The following is a 15,516-nucleotide window of genomic DNA, read 5'->3' on the forward strand; positions in this document are numbered from 1 at the left end:
CCATGAGAAGATTAAAAGATGTGGCAGAGATGCTACTTCCTTTGAAATGTGGTAAGAACCAAGAATTTGATTATATTTCCAGAGGCATGAATTGAAAAGAATATTAGTTACATAATAGATTTATATCTTAATGCCATTTCATTTCATTTCATGTAATTGTGTATATTCAGTTGTCGTTTAATACTCTTGTTACTGAGATTCTGATTAAGCTGTTCACAGAAATAGTAAAACTGACAAAAGTAATAACAATATTATGCAGAATGATACTGTGCACATATTCTTTTGTCACAGACAAGACAGCAACATAAGTTGGCAGATAATGAATAGTGAATACTTTAATTACTCTTGTAAAAATTTCAACAATGGTCTCTTCACTGTGAATAACCACCTGTATATTTAGTTTATCTTTATGAACTTAATTTAACATAATAAATGTTCATTTTCTCTGCCTATACATTGCACCTTCAACTTGCAATCCATTAGTCTGTCCTCATTATTAACATCAGAATTCTAATACAGTCCTTGACTTACGGTGAGGTTTTATTCTAATGATTTGGTTGGAAATCACTATATGAACTACACGATGTTAGCAATTAACAGTTAATTCATAAAACCAAATTATAAAATGGTTATATTATACAGTACTGTAATAAATAAAGGAACATGGGCGTACCATGGTTCTGTGCACTTAAAATAACCAGCTGGAAACATATAGAGCTGCTTTGTTAATTCGATTGATTGAAAGTGCCATAGGGGCTAGGTCATGAACAAGAAATTCTTGAAATTCTGGAATTGCAACAAAGCAATCTGAGTATAGTTCACCAGGGGCATAACTTGTGAAAGGTGTGCATGCTGCTTCAAGTCATTAGAAATTTAAATGTAATAAATAGTAATAATTACCTTAAACAGCATGTAATGGAGAACTAGGGTTTGAGATTGCTTCATCTGGTAATAGCATCATATGATGTATCCATAACCAAGGTGCCACTCTTCCTTCATCAGGGATGAAGGAAGATGAAGGAAGGGACCATGCAGTATTTTACTGGGAGGTTGTAAACATGAGAAATTCTCATTTAAGGGAGTATATATGGAATTGACACATGGAGGAGGACTCTTGGAGTGGTGTTATAGTAATAATTACAAGGGAAAATATTGAAAAGGTCAGAAGTGTTGGAGCAAAGCAGCATCAAATTGCATATTAAGGGACAAAAAAAAAAGGTAGAGGGAGAATATAAAGAAAAATGTGATCAGCATGTCCATGAACAATACAATGTGCATGGAAGAAGGGTGACTTGCATGATGAGAACTTCAGGATTTCACTGTGCAGTAGCAAATAAGAGGAAGAATGATTATGGAAGAATAACTTTAAATAATACTGATGGTAGAAAAGCAATTAACTTATTAACAAGAAATTAACAATTATTTCTTGTTTAAGTAATCATATTGTAAGAGTGTATCATCCATGTAGAGATATTGCATTTCCTGATGTAAGAATTTAAGTAGATATATTGGAAGTGTTCAGCATATTGGGAAATATCAGTGTGAATGCTGCATTGGAATTGAGTGGTATTTCAGCCCACGTGTTACAAGAATGTGTGAATAGGAACAATTCTCTATAGTGGCAAGCATGACTTGCCACTATAGAGAATTGTGGCAAGTCATGTAATAATTACCTTAAAGAAAAATGTTTCATTTTTCTTTAAGCCATACTCAATTATAAAAAGTGATTAATTTACTCACTTTTTATAATAGTCATGGCTGAACTGGATAGGGGATTATATCATGCTACTGCTGGATTTCACAAAAGCATTTGACAGAATACTGCATGGAAAAAAATAATTACTAGCTGGAACAAATATCAATGGATATGAAGCTAGTGGCATATATAACAGGAGGCTGGCAGACATGCCTGAAAGTAGTATATGGTGAAGTAGAATCTGAAAGGATGAGGGCTACTAGTGGAGTATCTCAATTCTCTGTACTAGAACGATTAGTCACTACTGTTTAATTTGTATATTAATAATACAGAGAATGATTTAATGGGAAGTACTTAGTTTGTTAATGATGCAGAACTAAGGAGGGCAATAGATAATAGAGGATATAAAAATCCTGCAGGATGATATAAATAAATAGGCAGGGTTGACAAAGGATAATGGTTATTAGTTTAATGTGGCAAAGTGTAAGATTATGGAAAAGTTGGGTATGCACTGTGGGATGAAAATATTAAATGCTGTGTACTACATTAATGGTACTGAACGGCAAGCAATTGATGAGGCTAGGGATTTGAGGTGATGGTAAACAGGAAACTGAAGTGAATAGGGTATATTGCAAAACTTGGGCAAATAGCTTAAAACATTATTTGGAGTGTTCTTCTCAAATAATTCTTTGAGATTATTTGGACAAGTAAAGATAGGGAAGTTATTATCCTTCTTTGTAAGGCTAATATATAGTCGCATCTTGATTATTATGGACAGATTTGGTCACCTAGGTTTTGTGTGCATGAAGAAGAGGTGGAAAGAGGATCCAGAAATCTGTCACCCTAATGGTTACAGATTTGTAGAATTCTCCCTATGAGGATAGATTTTAAAGTTTATGTGGGTTGAAAACTTTAATTAACAGTAGAATAACTGTTGATCAATTCATTGTCTCTTCAGCTTACTATGTGAAATGTAATTTATCTTGTCTCTGTATGTGTATATGTTCGTGTGTGTGTATATATATATATATGTGTGTGTATATATATATATATATATGTGTGTGTGTATATATATATATACACACACACACACACACACACACACACACACACACACGTAGGCTGTTCAATAAGTTATGAGACTATTTATACAGAAAACAGATTACCTTTAATCATCATCATTGACATGGTCTTTTTTGAAGTAACTACCGTGAGACGCGATGCATTTGTCCCAACGTTGCGTCCACTTCTTAAACACGTGAAAGTCCGTTTTTTGAAAGTTCTTTCAAAACTGCCTCCACAGCTTTTACACATGTTTTGTTGCTTTTGAAATGGTGGCCTCTTAGTGGTTTCTTGAGCTGAGGAAACAGCCAGAAATCGCACGGCACGAGATCAGGACTGTATGGAGGGTGTGGTAGGATATCTATGTTGTTCTTCTGCTAAACGTCCGCTACATCACCAGCAATATGTGGCCTTGCATTATCGTGGTGCAATAAGAAGCCATTCTTCAGCAATGGACGCTTCCTTTTAACGTGCTGTACCATTGTCCGTAAAACATCCGCATAGTATGAGCCGTTTACAGTATTCCTGGGTTCTACAGCGTGTTGGTAAACAATGCCTTTGTAGTCAAAAAAACATTATGGTCATAACTTTACCAGCTGATTTTACAGTTTTTGCTTTCTTCGGTGTAGGCGAAGACGGATGCTTCCATTCATTGCTTTGTTGTTTCATTGTAGGGTCATAGTGATACAACCAAGCTTCATCTGCTGTAATGATTCATTTTAAGAAGTTGTCGCTTTCTTGTTCCAGTCTTTCATTCCATTCTGTGTACACATCCATTCGATGCTGCATTTGCTCTGGTGTCAAGAGTTTGGGAATCCATCGGGTGCAAACATGTTTCAGTCCCAAATGTTCAGCCATGATTGAGTGAACACTTCCCACAGAAATATTCAGGACAACATGCAGCTGGTGTACTGTAATTCTGCAATCCTCCTTGATGATAATCGCTGCTGTGTTGATCATTGTCTCTGTGATGGACGTTGAAGGTCTCCCCTCACGTTCAAGATTTTCCACATTTTGCCTTCCTTAAAAGTTTTATGCCAGCGAAAAACACTTGCCCTCGACATTGCTTCATCGTGGAAAGCTTCGCGTATCATGTTAAAAGTGTCCGATGCCGATTTTTGCAAACGCACACAAAATTTAATCGCATAACGCTGTTCCAAGGACGCTTCCATTTCGACGACTGGTCGCGGCTCATAGGCGTGCCGAAACAAGCTTGCGTTTAGTCACGTGACACTCTGGCACATCAGCCCATATACGCCATCTATCAACCTCTTTTATTAATACAGACAGTAACATTTCTTTATTCCACAGAAATTAATATTGTGATGAGTGGTTTCACGACAGTAAATTAGTTTTCTTACTTATTGAACATCCCTCGTATATACATCTTCAAGGTCCACCTTTCTTAATCGGGTTGTGGGGGCAACAGCTGCAAGAGGAACTTTCAATGGTCACAATCCTCTGCCACCAAGCTCAGGTTTTCTGGTGGGATTCCCAAACATTTCCACCCAAGGTTTTGGATATAATCTATCCAGCGAGTCCTTGGTCTTCCACGTGGCCTCCCACCCTCTGCCTTGGCAAAGAGGGCCTGCTGAGGGAGCCTCTCTTGTGACATTCTGACCAGGTGCCCGTACCAACGTCTGTGATCTCTCAACACGGAGAGGCAGCAGTTGAGTATTGAGGGTGTCCCGAATTGCAGAGCTTCTGAGTGTCGAGTTTTGTCAGCCCCACAACCCCTCGAAAGAACCTCATTTCAGCCACTTGGATTCGTGTCCGCATTCTTTCAGTGATTACCCAAACTCTTATGACCATAGGTGAGGATGGGGACATAGACTGTATTGAAGGCAGCCAGCTTTGCCTTCTGGCTTAACTCCCACTTCAATACTACCGAACGGCCAAGCTCCCGCAATATTGAGCTTGCTAAGCCAATTCGAGTATCTAGCTCTATGTCCCATTTTCCATCATTCGTGAATATGGACCCAAGGTATTTAAACTTCACTCCACTTACATGTAGAGTGCACTGGGATGGTTGTCTTGAGACCACAAATGTTTCAATTTTGGCCACACTGATCTTCATTCTGGCATCTGCACAAACAGCTACAAACCTATCCAGGGTCTGCTGGAGGTCATCTGTGGAAGAGCTAAGCAGAACTAGGTCATCTGCAAAAAGCAGATCCAGATCCTTACTTATTGAACATCCCTCGTATATACATCTTCAAGGTCCACCTTTCTTAATCGGGTTGTGGGGGCAACAGCTGCAAGAGGAACTTTCAATGGTCACAATCCTCTGCCACCAAGCTCAGGTTTTCTGGTGGGATTCCCAAACATTTCCACCCAAGGTTTTGGATATAATCTATCCAAATATTATATATATAATCTATATATATAATATATATATATATATATATATATATATTCCTATTTTTTCTATTCTTGGAATTCAAATCCACTGAATTCCGAGAATTAGACAAACAATTAATTTTATTCAACACATGACATGTTTTGTCGGAAAGCCGACTTCTTCAGTCGTGAGAACATTGAAAGCAAACATAAAAAACACCACAAAGAAACATTGTACCACTACAAAATCTACTATAAACTACAGTTAAGCTTGAACTGAAACTACATTCCAGGCTAAAGTTCTATTGTTAGGCATCTGCTAGCTTATGACTTCACGAGTGCACCAGTATCTGATAGCAGAGCTAAATGAGTTTGGTAAATCATAACTAAGGTTACTGTTTATGTGATGAAAGTCCAGGACACTTTCTTTAGACTATTGACATATATGACAATTTCATATATGTCATGGCATATATGAAGGTTTGATGTTGTGGTTCAGTATATCTCATATTGGTGGCCTTCACTGTTTGTGTTCACTGAGAACAGGACATGGCATGTCATGGCATATATGAAGGTTTGATGTTGTGGTCCAGTATATCTCATATTGCTGGCCTTCACTGTTTGTGTTCACTGAGAACAGGACATGGCTTAAGAGGACACGTGCTCTGGTTCTGTTGTAAGCAATGTTCCTCGAGACGTAGGAGAATGGACTTATCAGTTTAGCCATAATATGGTTTCCCGCAGTCGTGTGTGATTTTATACACCCCTAAAAACTGAAGATGGTTGTGAACCTGATTGGGTTTGTGTAGAATTGATCTGAGTTTAGGAAGAGTAGAAAAGCATGTTTTTATGTTAAATTTTTTCAAAATTCTTCTTAGTTTCTGGGAGAGTGAGCTAATGTACGGTAAAGTACGTTGTTTTGATGATGGCGGTATAGTTGTTTATTAATAATTTTGAAGAGCAGCCATTATTTGCAAAGTTTTTTTTAGATGTTGTAGTTCATTTTTTCAATCGTAATAGAATACAATCGTAAAATGAAAACTATCCTCTGCGATCGCGCTACCTACATCCCGCTAGAACACGACCCCACAAAAACACAAGTTAAGAAATTAAAAATCTTACTTAAAAAAGTAACCTCCTGACGTCATGAAAAAACTTAAACCTTTCCGCTCCCGTCTTCCCCGAATATACGGTTTACCAAAAATCCACAAACCCAATTCCCCACTCAGACCTATAGTAGATGCCACCAATGCACCTTGTTACAGACTGTCTAAACAGCTGGCCAACTCTCTGTCCCCCCTCACCAGAAATTCAGCTTCCTATATAAAAAACTCGACCCACTTCAAAGCCCTCACAGAAAATTTAACCTTGAACAATAGACATATTGGTAAGCTTTGATATCTCCTCTTCGTTTACCAATATTCCCTTAACTGACACTTTATCTCTCTTAGAAAACGTTTTCCCCTCTGACATCTTAGATCTCTTTTCCTTTGCCATCAACTCTGGGTATTTCTCTTGGAATAACAAAATCTACAAGCAGATAGAAGGAACCACCATGGGTTCCCCCTCTCACCCCCCCTTGCCAATTTCTATATGGAAGATTTCGAAAAACGAGCAATAGACTCAGCCCCACTCAAACCTTCTATCTGGCTAAGATATGTAGATGATGTATTCTCCATTTGGCCTAATGGCCCAGACACGTTAGACTCCTTCCTCGGTCATCTGAATAGCCTACATCCAAGAATCCAGTTTACTATGGAAAAGGAAAAGAACAATTGTTTAACCTTCCTAGACACCTTAGTCACGCGCCTGCCCAATGATACACTTGCCTTCACTGTATACAGAAAACCCACACACACACACAGGCAGATACATTCACAAACTCTCCCACCACCACCACCCCTCACAACAATATGGCATCATTAAAACCCTTACCAAGAGAGCCCACAATCTTTGTTCCAGTGGAACCGCCCTCACTACTGAGCTTAACCACATACACAGAACTTTCCTCTCCAATGGCTACAGTGAACACAGTATCAAAAAATAATCAATTCCTTCCCCATTCCCCGTCCCTCTCATCAACAAGAATTTAAAAATGCCATCACCATACCCTACATCCGTGGCACTTCGGAAAAAATACTAAACACACAGCATATAAGCCCTACTGCAAACTTGCTACCCTTATCCGTTCTACGAAAGATCAGCTCCCCCCTCTCTCTCTGCCTGGAGTTTACAAAGTACCCTGTTCCTGTAAACTTGTGTACTTTGGACAGACAGGCAGAGCAGCATCCATCCACCTGGAGGAACACAAGTCGTACATCGTTAAACACAACTATGGCCATTCAGGCTTGGCTGACCATGTTTTGGACACCACCCACAGAGTATCATGGAAGAAAACCACTATGCTCCACCACAGCAAATTCAAGAAAGAGAAACTTTTCTTAGAAGCAGCAGCAGCAACTCTCAGAAACCAACCAAATCTTAACAAATACGGTTGCATTAAGCTTCCGAAGATTTGGGAAACACTCATCACCAGAGGTCCCACCTTACATTCCAGGCCACCTACTACCACCCTTAGAGGGCGCTCCACCTAGATAGGACTTTATTATCACCCACGTGGTTGGGCTTAGTATTGTAAGTTTTTGTGTGCATGTTACATTGTTTGTAATCCCTGTAGATGTCCTAGTGACTAGGACGAAATATAGGAGTATTAAATTCTAATTTAATTCTTTCTGAGTGTTGTAAAAAATCCATTAAACCTCCAACATAATATTATTTCTTATGGGGAAATTCACTTTGATATATGAGTGCTTTGAATTACGAGCACGTTTCCGGAACAAATTATGCTCGCAAACCGAGGTACCACTGTATATATGAAGGTCAAAACATTGGGAAATTAAAATAATTATTTATAACACGGTTGTAGAGTCCATAATTTGTGTGAAATGAATGCTGATCACTGTGTAACATGAAAGGAAAAGAAACTGATAAGTTACTAAAGGGGTTTTATAAGATTGATTTAAAAAAAAAAAATAGGAAATTTTTCAGTACACAATTAGGGAAAGAACAAGGGAAGTTGTGCAAGTGTGGTTAGTAAGAGTGGGAGTACTAGATTTTATTCTTAGAGAGTGGTTAATGACTGGAATGGATTACCTGAGGTGACTGAGTGTGCTTGACAATGAATGACTTTCAGGAGAGGTATGATAGATACTATGTGAATAATCATTAGTGTGTGCCTCCCATGATCAGTCTCTGGCTCCATGGATGCCTTTGTAATAGTAATGAAGTTGTTTCTGTAATAGTACTTACTGCCAAAGCAGAGAAAGTGCCATTAATTTCCTCATTAAAATATAGGCATTGCCTCATGCTCTTATTATAAATGCAGTATGAGAAACAAGCAGTCGACCATTGGGTCTTCAATTTGTTCTTATACCTTAAATAAAATAAATAATAGTAAATAATGCTGAAGCATTTCTGAGAACTATCAGGTATTAGATTGGAACAATTCAGTGATACACTATAAAAATAATATGTACATTCAAAGATATGTAAATATTTGAAAAATTAGTGATCTAGTCTTTTTGGATATATAACTCTCACTAGTAGTCTTTGATTGCAGTTTGCACAGTATTGAGTTTGTAATTGTAGTTAATATAATTTCTTATTAATTGATAATTTAATTCACTGATATAGTTTAATTTTAGTTTTCTATTTTCTGGGAGCTTTCGATTTTGAAATTTGTAGATGTTGAAAGTTTATTTTTCACTTGGTTAGAATATAATAAATTTAGTTTAATCCTTTATCCAAGTGTGAGCAAACAAAGTTTGCGCCTGAAAGTATCTTCAGGACTGAGGTAAGGTGGTACACACCAGGCAACTCGTTGCAAAGGTGGAGCAAGCTACCAATACTCCTGTCTCAGTATCTCCTATAATGCAAAACACATCTCCTTGCGGATATGTCTAATGTTATGCATTAAGGGAAGGGCCACTACTCAGACTAGTTTCGACCTTTATACTGAGACAGGAGTATTGGTAGCTTGCTCCACCTTTGCAACGAGTTGCCCTGGTGTGTACCACCTTACCTCAGTCCTGAAGATACTTTCAGGCGCAAACTTTGTTTGCTCACACTTGGATAAAGGATTAAACTAAATTTATTATATTCTAACCAAGTGAAAAATAAACTTTCAACATCTTTCTCTAAATCCAGAGTAATTTATTAAAAATGGGTGGCACACCATTTGGCAACTTCTATAGGTAGAGATGACCTGCGAACGCTTCTGCCTGGTATCTCAGCTTGGGCCTGGCTCCCACTGAAGAGACCTCAATAAAGGTCGAAACTAGTCTGGGTAGTGGCCCTTCCCTTAATGCATAACATTAGACATATCCGCAAGGAGATGTGTTTTGCATTATAGGAGATACTGAGATAGGAGTGTTGGTAGCTTGCTCCACCTTTGCAACGAGTTGCCCTGGTGTGTACCACCTTACCTCAGTCCTGAAGATACTTTCAGGCGTAAACTTTGTTTGCTCACACTTGGATAAAGGATTAAACTAAATTTATTATTTGAAATTTGTAGTGGATGATCTGTAGTATAGACTAACCTTCTTAAAGTCAGACATGGGGTAGGGTGGGATAGTTAGCAAATTTTAAGTGGATGTAAATAATTAAATATCTGAGATATACTAATTTCATTAACTGATAAATGGGAACATAAGGGGGGGGGGAATCTTAAATTAGGTATTTCATTCTAACAAAATCATATGTAATTTTGAAATAGCATATATATTTTATATATATTTATAATATTTAAATATATTTAGAATATTGCAGTATTTTTATTTTCTATAGATATAACTTTTTGTTAATAGGGTCTTCTCAACAGTTTAAAAAATTTAGCTGATGTTGGCCATCTCACTGTAAAAGGTAAGCATAAAGTTATTTGCTTTGTTCACCTAGTACATGTTTAGTATGTGTTCTGATTTTAATTATTACTGTTACTGCTTTCATTATTAGATCCTTATAGGTCAAACTCCTGCAGCAGATCCACTTCATATCATCATGATACCTCCTTAACTCATTGCCTTTTCTGGTGGTGAGTATTCCTCATTGTCATTGCTTCAATTTACTCAACTACCGTTGATGGTCCTATTTTCGTGCCATATGAAAAATCTACTGTATATATATATATGATTTTATCCATATTAGATTGGGAACAATTATCAGGTATTAGTATACCACCAATGTAGACTAACAGTGCCCTTTGTCTTGTGAACCTTCTCTGCTGTTCCTGAAATCCAATGGCTTGATATCAAGGTGAAAAAATAAAAATAAAAAATATAAGATTCCTACATAATTTCCCTATTTATTAATTACATTCCTATATATATGTCTCTGGATATACAGTCTGTCATTGCTGACCTCTAATATTTCCTTACTGAGTGCTGTTCAACTTTTTTTTTCCTTGCAAAGCTACTTTTTATTTTTAATATTGTTTGTTAGTTACCTTAAGGGGTGGGGAGAGAAAGTTTTTGATTATGAAAAACAAATGACCTGATTAAATAGTGCAGAAGGAAATAACATGCAGTATTCAAATGTACGTAATGACTTTGATGGGTGAAAAGAATTGTACCAACAAGATGGATTGCATTTAAATGAATTTGGAATTAGTCATCTGAAAAGTGCAGTAGTTTGCAAAAAATGAATGTAATGAGGTCAGGGAAACCAGATGTTGAGGTTGTGTCATGAAAAGTTAACTGTAGATACAGTTGAGGTGTATACTCGAGAATGAAAGTGATTTAGTTAGAAGGGGATGACCTGGCATGTGATGGGATAAGATGCATCTATTGTAGGTTGAAATGGAAGCTAAGAGTCAGATGCCTTAAAAATAAGGGGAGAAATTTCTGGCATTGGCTGCTAATTTGGCTGTAAATTGCAGACATTAGGGAGACTTGTGTTGTGATAATTCTATACATAAGTTATTTAACATATGGTGCCTTCAATACCACATATAGGCAGGTTGTTGAGAAAGAAGACTTTTTAAGGCTAGCTTTACAAATATGCAAGTTATGATCTTAGCAAACATAAGAGGAAGCTGTTTCCAAGAACAACAGAGGAAAGAAAAGAAAAAAAATTTTTCCCAGTTCAAAGTTAAAGTGGAGGAATGTTGAATATCTGCATTAACAAATTTATGCGTGAGAGAATTAGATGCTAATTCTAATGAACCGAAACTGGAAATTTTCAGACAATTCAAGCAGTAGAAACTGCATTTCTGTGTGAAAGAATGAATTGATGAGTTGGCTTATTATTCATAATTGTTCACTTTGTATACAGTCAGATTTTTAGGGAGCTCTTAGAGCCTCCATCTCTAATATGATAGCAGTATTCATTGGTATCTGCTTTTAAATTATTGAGAAAATATCATTATCCTAAGATCCCATGGAGTCAGACTCATCTATGAGGTACCTCATATAATGTGCCTTAAATACATTCAAATTCTCTGCAGACACCACGTTCTCAGGCAATGCATTCCAATCATTCGCAAATCTCCATGCAAAAAAACCTGCTTCTCATACCCTCCTTATACAGCTTCCAGGAATAATCTCTTGTTCTCTCCCAATCTGCAGCCATTTTATGGAAAACTTCAACATTAATCTTATAACAACCCCTTACTAACTTGTACTCTATCATATCACACCCTCTTCCTCCTATCCACTAGACTCTGCAAATTGCATTGTCTCAACCTTTCTTCATATTCAGCATTCCAGAGATCAAACTATTCTGGTCAGTCATCTCTGGACCCTCTCCAACATCTCATCCTTTTGAAAACCAGATGATCAAATGTGTGCACAATAGTCCATTTGCCTTATCAGAGCCTTATACAAAAGAATCAGAATCTCCTTACTCTACAAGTTGGTGTTCTCCACATCATTCCCAGAATTTGTTGTGTTCTTGCAATTTTGGTAATATGTCCTTCCTGTAAATTTCAGATCTTTATCCACCATCACTCCAGGATCTCTTATTTCCTCCACTCCAACAATTGTATCCCCGCCAAGCTTAAATTCTACATCCCATCTTTGTTTTCCAAATGTCAAAGCCTCACAATTTGCAAGATTGAACTGGCATCCCCACTCTTGTAGCCATTCACTCAGTCTATCAACTGTATATCCCCATTCAAATCTTCCCCAATATCATTAACATACAGGTTAAACACCAATGTTCCTAAAACAGATCCCTAAGGCACACCACTAGTTACTTTCCTCTTCTGGGATATTGCTGCCCATACACAACTTGTTGATATCTTTCAGACAGCCAGTCTTTAATCCAATGCACTAGTCTAATATCCAATTCCATTTGCTCCAGTTTGACCATCAACTTATCATGCAGTCTAATAAGAGGAAGCTGCTTCAAAAGCCTATCAAAAAGAAAGTCTATCAAAAGTCTTTGCAAATTCTAAGTATTCACCTCCAACATCCAATGCTACTATTGTCATCTTATTGTAAATAAGTAGATTACTAAAACATGACCTCCCTTTAGCAAATCTGTGCTGTCCATCAAAGATAATATCATTGTTGTCAACCCAATTCTGGATCCAGATTCTCACCAGTCTTTCCAACACTTTAACCACAACACCTGATACACAGATTGGCCTATAATTTGATGCTCAAATTCTGTCACTTCCTTTATGAAGGGTGCAGTCTTGCTTTGTTGGAAGTTTTTCCACTTGGTTATACTATAAATTAAAAATGCCATGAAATTATATTCTTGGTTTAATCCTTTATCCAAGTGTAAGTAAACAAAGTTTGAGCCTGAAGTATTTTCAGGACTGGGCAATTTGTATATAGAAGCTAATGACTTCACATCTTGCACTTGGATAAAGGATTAAATCAAGAATATAATTTCTTAGCATCTTTAATTTACAATTGTGCCTTCCTTCCACTCCTTTGGAACTTGACCCAATGTAAGACACATTTTAAATATATCAAGGCAGGTGTCAACTCCCTGGCACATTCCTTCAAAATACCTGGAGTTATATCAAGTCCCACAGCCTTATTAATATCAAGTTTGCTTAATACCCTATACCTCTTCCACATTCAGTCTCTCCTCATCCACTGCTCTCAAACTCTCCATAATGTCACATTCATAAGGATGAAAGACCTTTATGAACTGCTCATTAAATATCTCAACTATATCCTCTGCAGCAGTTGTGCTTATGCTATTTTCTCCAATCAGTATCATCCTCTGTAATCATTCTTTTTTTTTTTATGGCTACAATATCGAAAGAACTCCTTAGTTTTTTTTTTTTAGCTAACTGCTGCTCATACTTCGCCTTTGCTATCCTTAACAAACAATTCTCTCTCTTTGCTGTTCTTTGTGTTCCTCATGGAATTGATTATTACCATGCATCTTATGTTGTTTCCATAATGCTTCTTTCTTTATATTGCATGCTTAATCTTTATTCATCCATTTCACACCTACCTTATTTAACCTTCAGTATATATTTAGACATTGCTTCTACTTCTAGTAGAAGTTCTTGAATATCAGCCAAGTATTATTAGATCCTTATCTACTGATCGTTTTCTACCCAACTCCTCATTCTGTGTCACAGCTCTAAGCTGTCTCCTAAGCTTATCATAATCACCAACCTTGTAGTTCCACATATACCCTTTCCTAGCAGAAAGGGTATATGTGGATTGCCAGCCATGTGTTTCCTCACATGGCTGGCAATCACCCAGGTAATCAATTCATGGTCACTCTCACCGAGTGGAGGGAGATTTGACACCTCATTTATAATGACATTATCTGATGAGATGATCAAATCCAAAACTCTCAATCCTCATGTGCCCTCTATTACATACTGCCGGAGGTAGTTGCCCCTCAATAACTTGAAAAATTAATTTTCTTTACTTCCAGTTGCTCTCTTGTCATCCCAATCTATATTTATTAATTAAAATTGCCTATAATGATCATCCTTTTCCCCATTTGCTTGACTAATTTGCTTATACATTTACTGATTGCTACCCTCCACATTACTAGGTCTATAGCAACATCCAACAATACTTCATTCTATTCATTTCTATACTGTCTCTAAATCATTATCAGTATTTCCACCTTGCATCTTCTCTACCTTGTATATGGATATAACTCTTTCTATCATCTGCACTCCACCTCCTTTTTTATTGTTTCTGTCTTCATGAAATACATCATACCTTTCATCTTTTTTCCTGTCAGGATGTCATCCTCATCCAATCATGTGTCACTTATTTTAGGTGAACAAATTCAATCAATGCAACCATTTCATTTCCCTTGCTTCTAATACTTATAGCATTTGTATACAAACATATAAAAGTTAATGGTGTTATACCCAATAGGCAAATCTTGAAGAGTACATCTTGAAATGTGGGTTGCATTATAAAGGCCTAGTTGGTCGAGTGGTTAGTGTATCCACTCTCCAGCCAAAAGGCTGTGGGTTCGAATCCTGCCTTGGGTATGGATGTTTGTGATTGTCTGTGAAAGTACTAATGGTGGTAGATGGCGTTGGTGTTAGATGATCAAGGTTGGTGGAGTAGTGAGACGAAGAGTAGATGCCTCCCTCGATGAGTCTTAGGACTCCCTGGAGGTGCGATGTAATAATAATAAAAAAGTTAGGAAATGGTTTTTCTTCGTGGATAATGTGATAAACCATAGCACGCCTGAATGACGTAGGACTTGCACAAAAATTATAACCAATAGTTTAGCAAACACCTGGAAATATGACTGCCACTTTAACATGATGGAAGTTTCTTCCTTTTAGCCATTTCAAAATTAGTTTTGTATATGTTGATAATTTGCTTGGAACTATTTTGAACGTTACTATAGGCAGAAAAGGGTGTGATTTTGAAAGTCTATTGCAATATGTTTAATTTTTCTCTTGAATGTCTTTTCACACTTCTTGGAAACCAAGGCTTATAGAGACACAAGATGAAACTGAAATTAGGAATGATTATTTCAGTGATATAGTCAGTGCAAATATTGGGATCAGAGCACTGCCAACAGTAACCTACCTCTATAAATAAACCACACAAATAGTGAAGATCATTTATACATTTTTGTAATCCTAAGATGACATCTAAATGAGTGGCTGTGGAAAAAGAAATCAGCACTAGCTTGTGAACAAACAACATCAACAATATACTTAAAAGAATCGCTGGTGAGGAGGTGCTATTAGGTATTTGCTGTTCTGGTAGACAGTTAGCAATGTGAAGTTTGTGTTATTGAATGTATGATGATGATAGCAAATGCATAGACATCTCTACGTGCTGAATCAGTACAAATAGAAAAGGAAAGTAGCTGGAATTGTGAATATGGAAATCTCCAAGAAAGATGACTTATTTCCTGTCCTAAATGGAAAATAATAAAAAAAAAACAAAAGAAAAAAAAAATCG

The 15,516-nt window shown here is 37.0% G+C and overlaps 1 protein-coding gene across 5 annotated transcripts in view; it reads left to right on the forward strand.

The window, feature by feature from the left end:
- Positions 1-15,516, forward strand: part of Mctp (multiple C2 domain and transmembrane region protein) — a 642,744-nt gene that overhangs the window by 442,962 nt on the left and 184,266 nt on the right. For all 5 annotated transcript variants that reach the window (XM_090402333.1, XM_090402331.1, XM_090402329.1 and 2 more), the window contains one exon: positions 9,964-10,018. In XM_090402333.1, coding sequence (XP_090258459.1) covers positions 9,964-10,018 — 55 coding nt within the window. The remainder of the gene's footprint in view (positions 1-9,963; positions 10,019-15,516) is intronic.

This window comes from Typopeltis vanoorti, chromosome 13 (genome assembly GCF_054136105.1).
Source record: "Typopeltis vanoorti isolate ZY-2024b chromosome 13, IOZ_Tvanoo_1.0, whole genome shotgun sequence".
NCBI classification, from domain to species: Eukaryota; Metazoa; Arthropoda; class Arachnida; order Uropygi; family Thelyphonidae; genus Typopeltis; species Typopeltis vanoorti.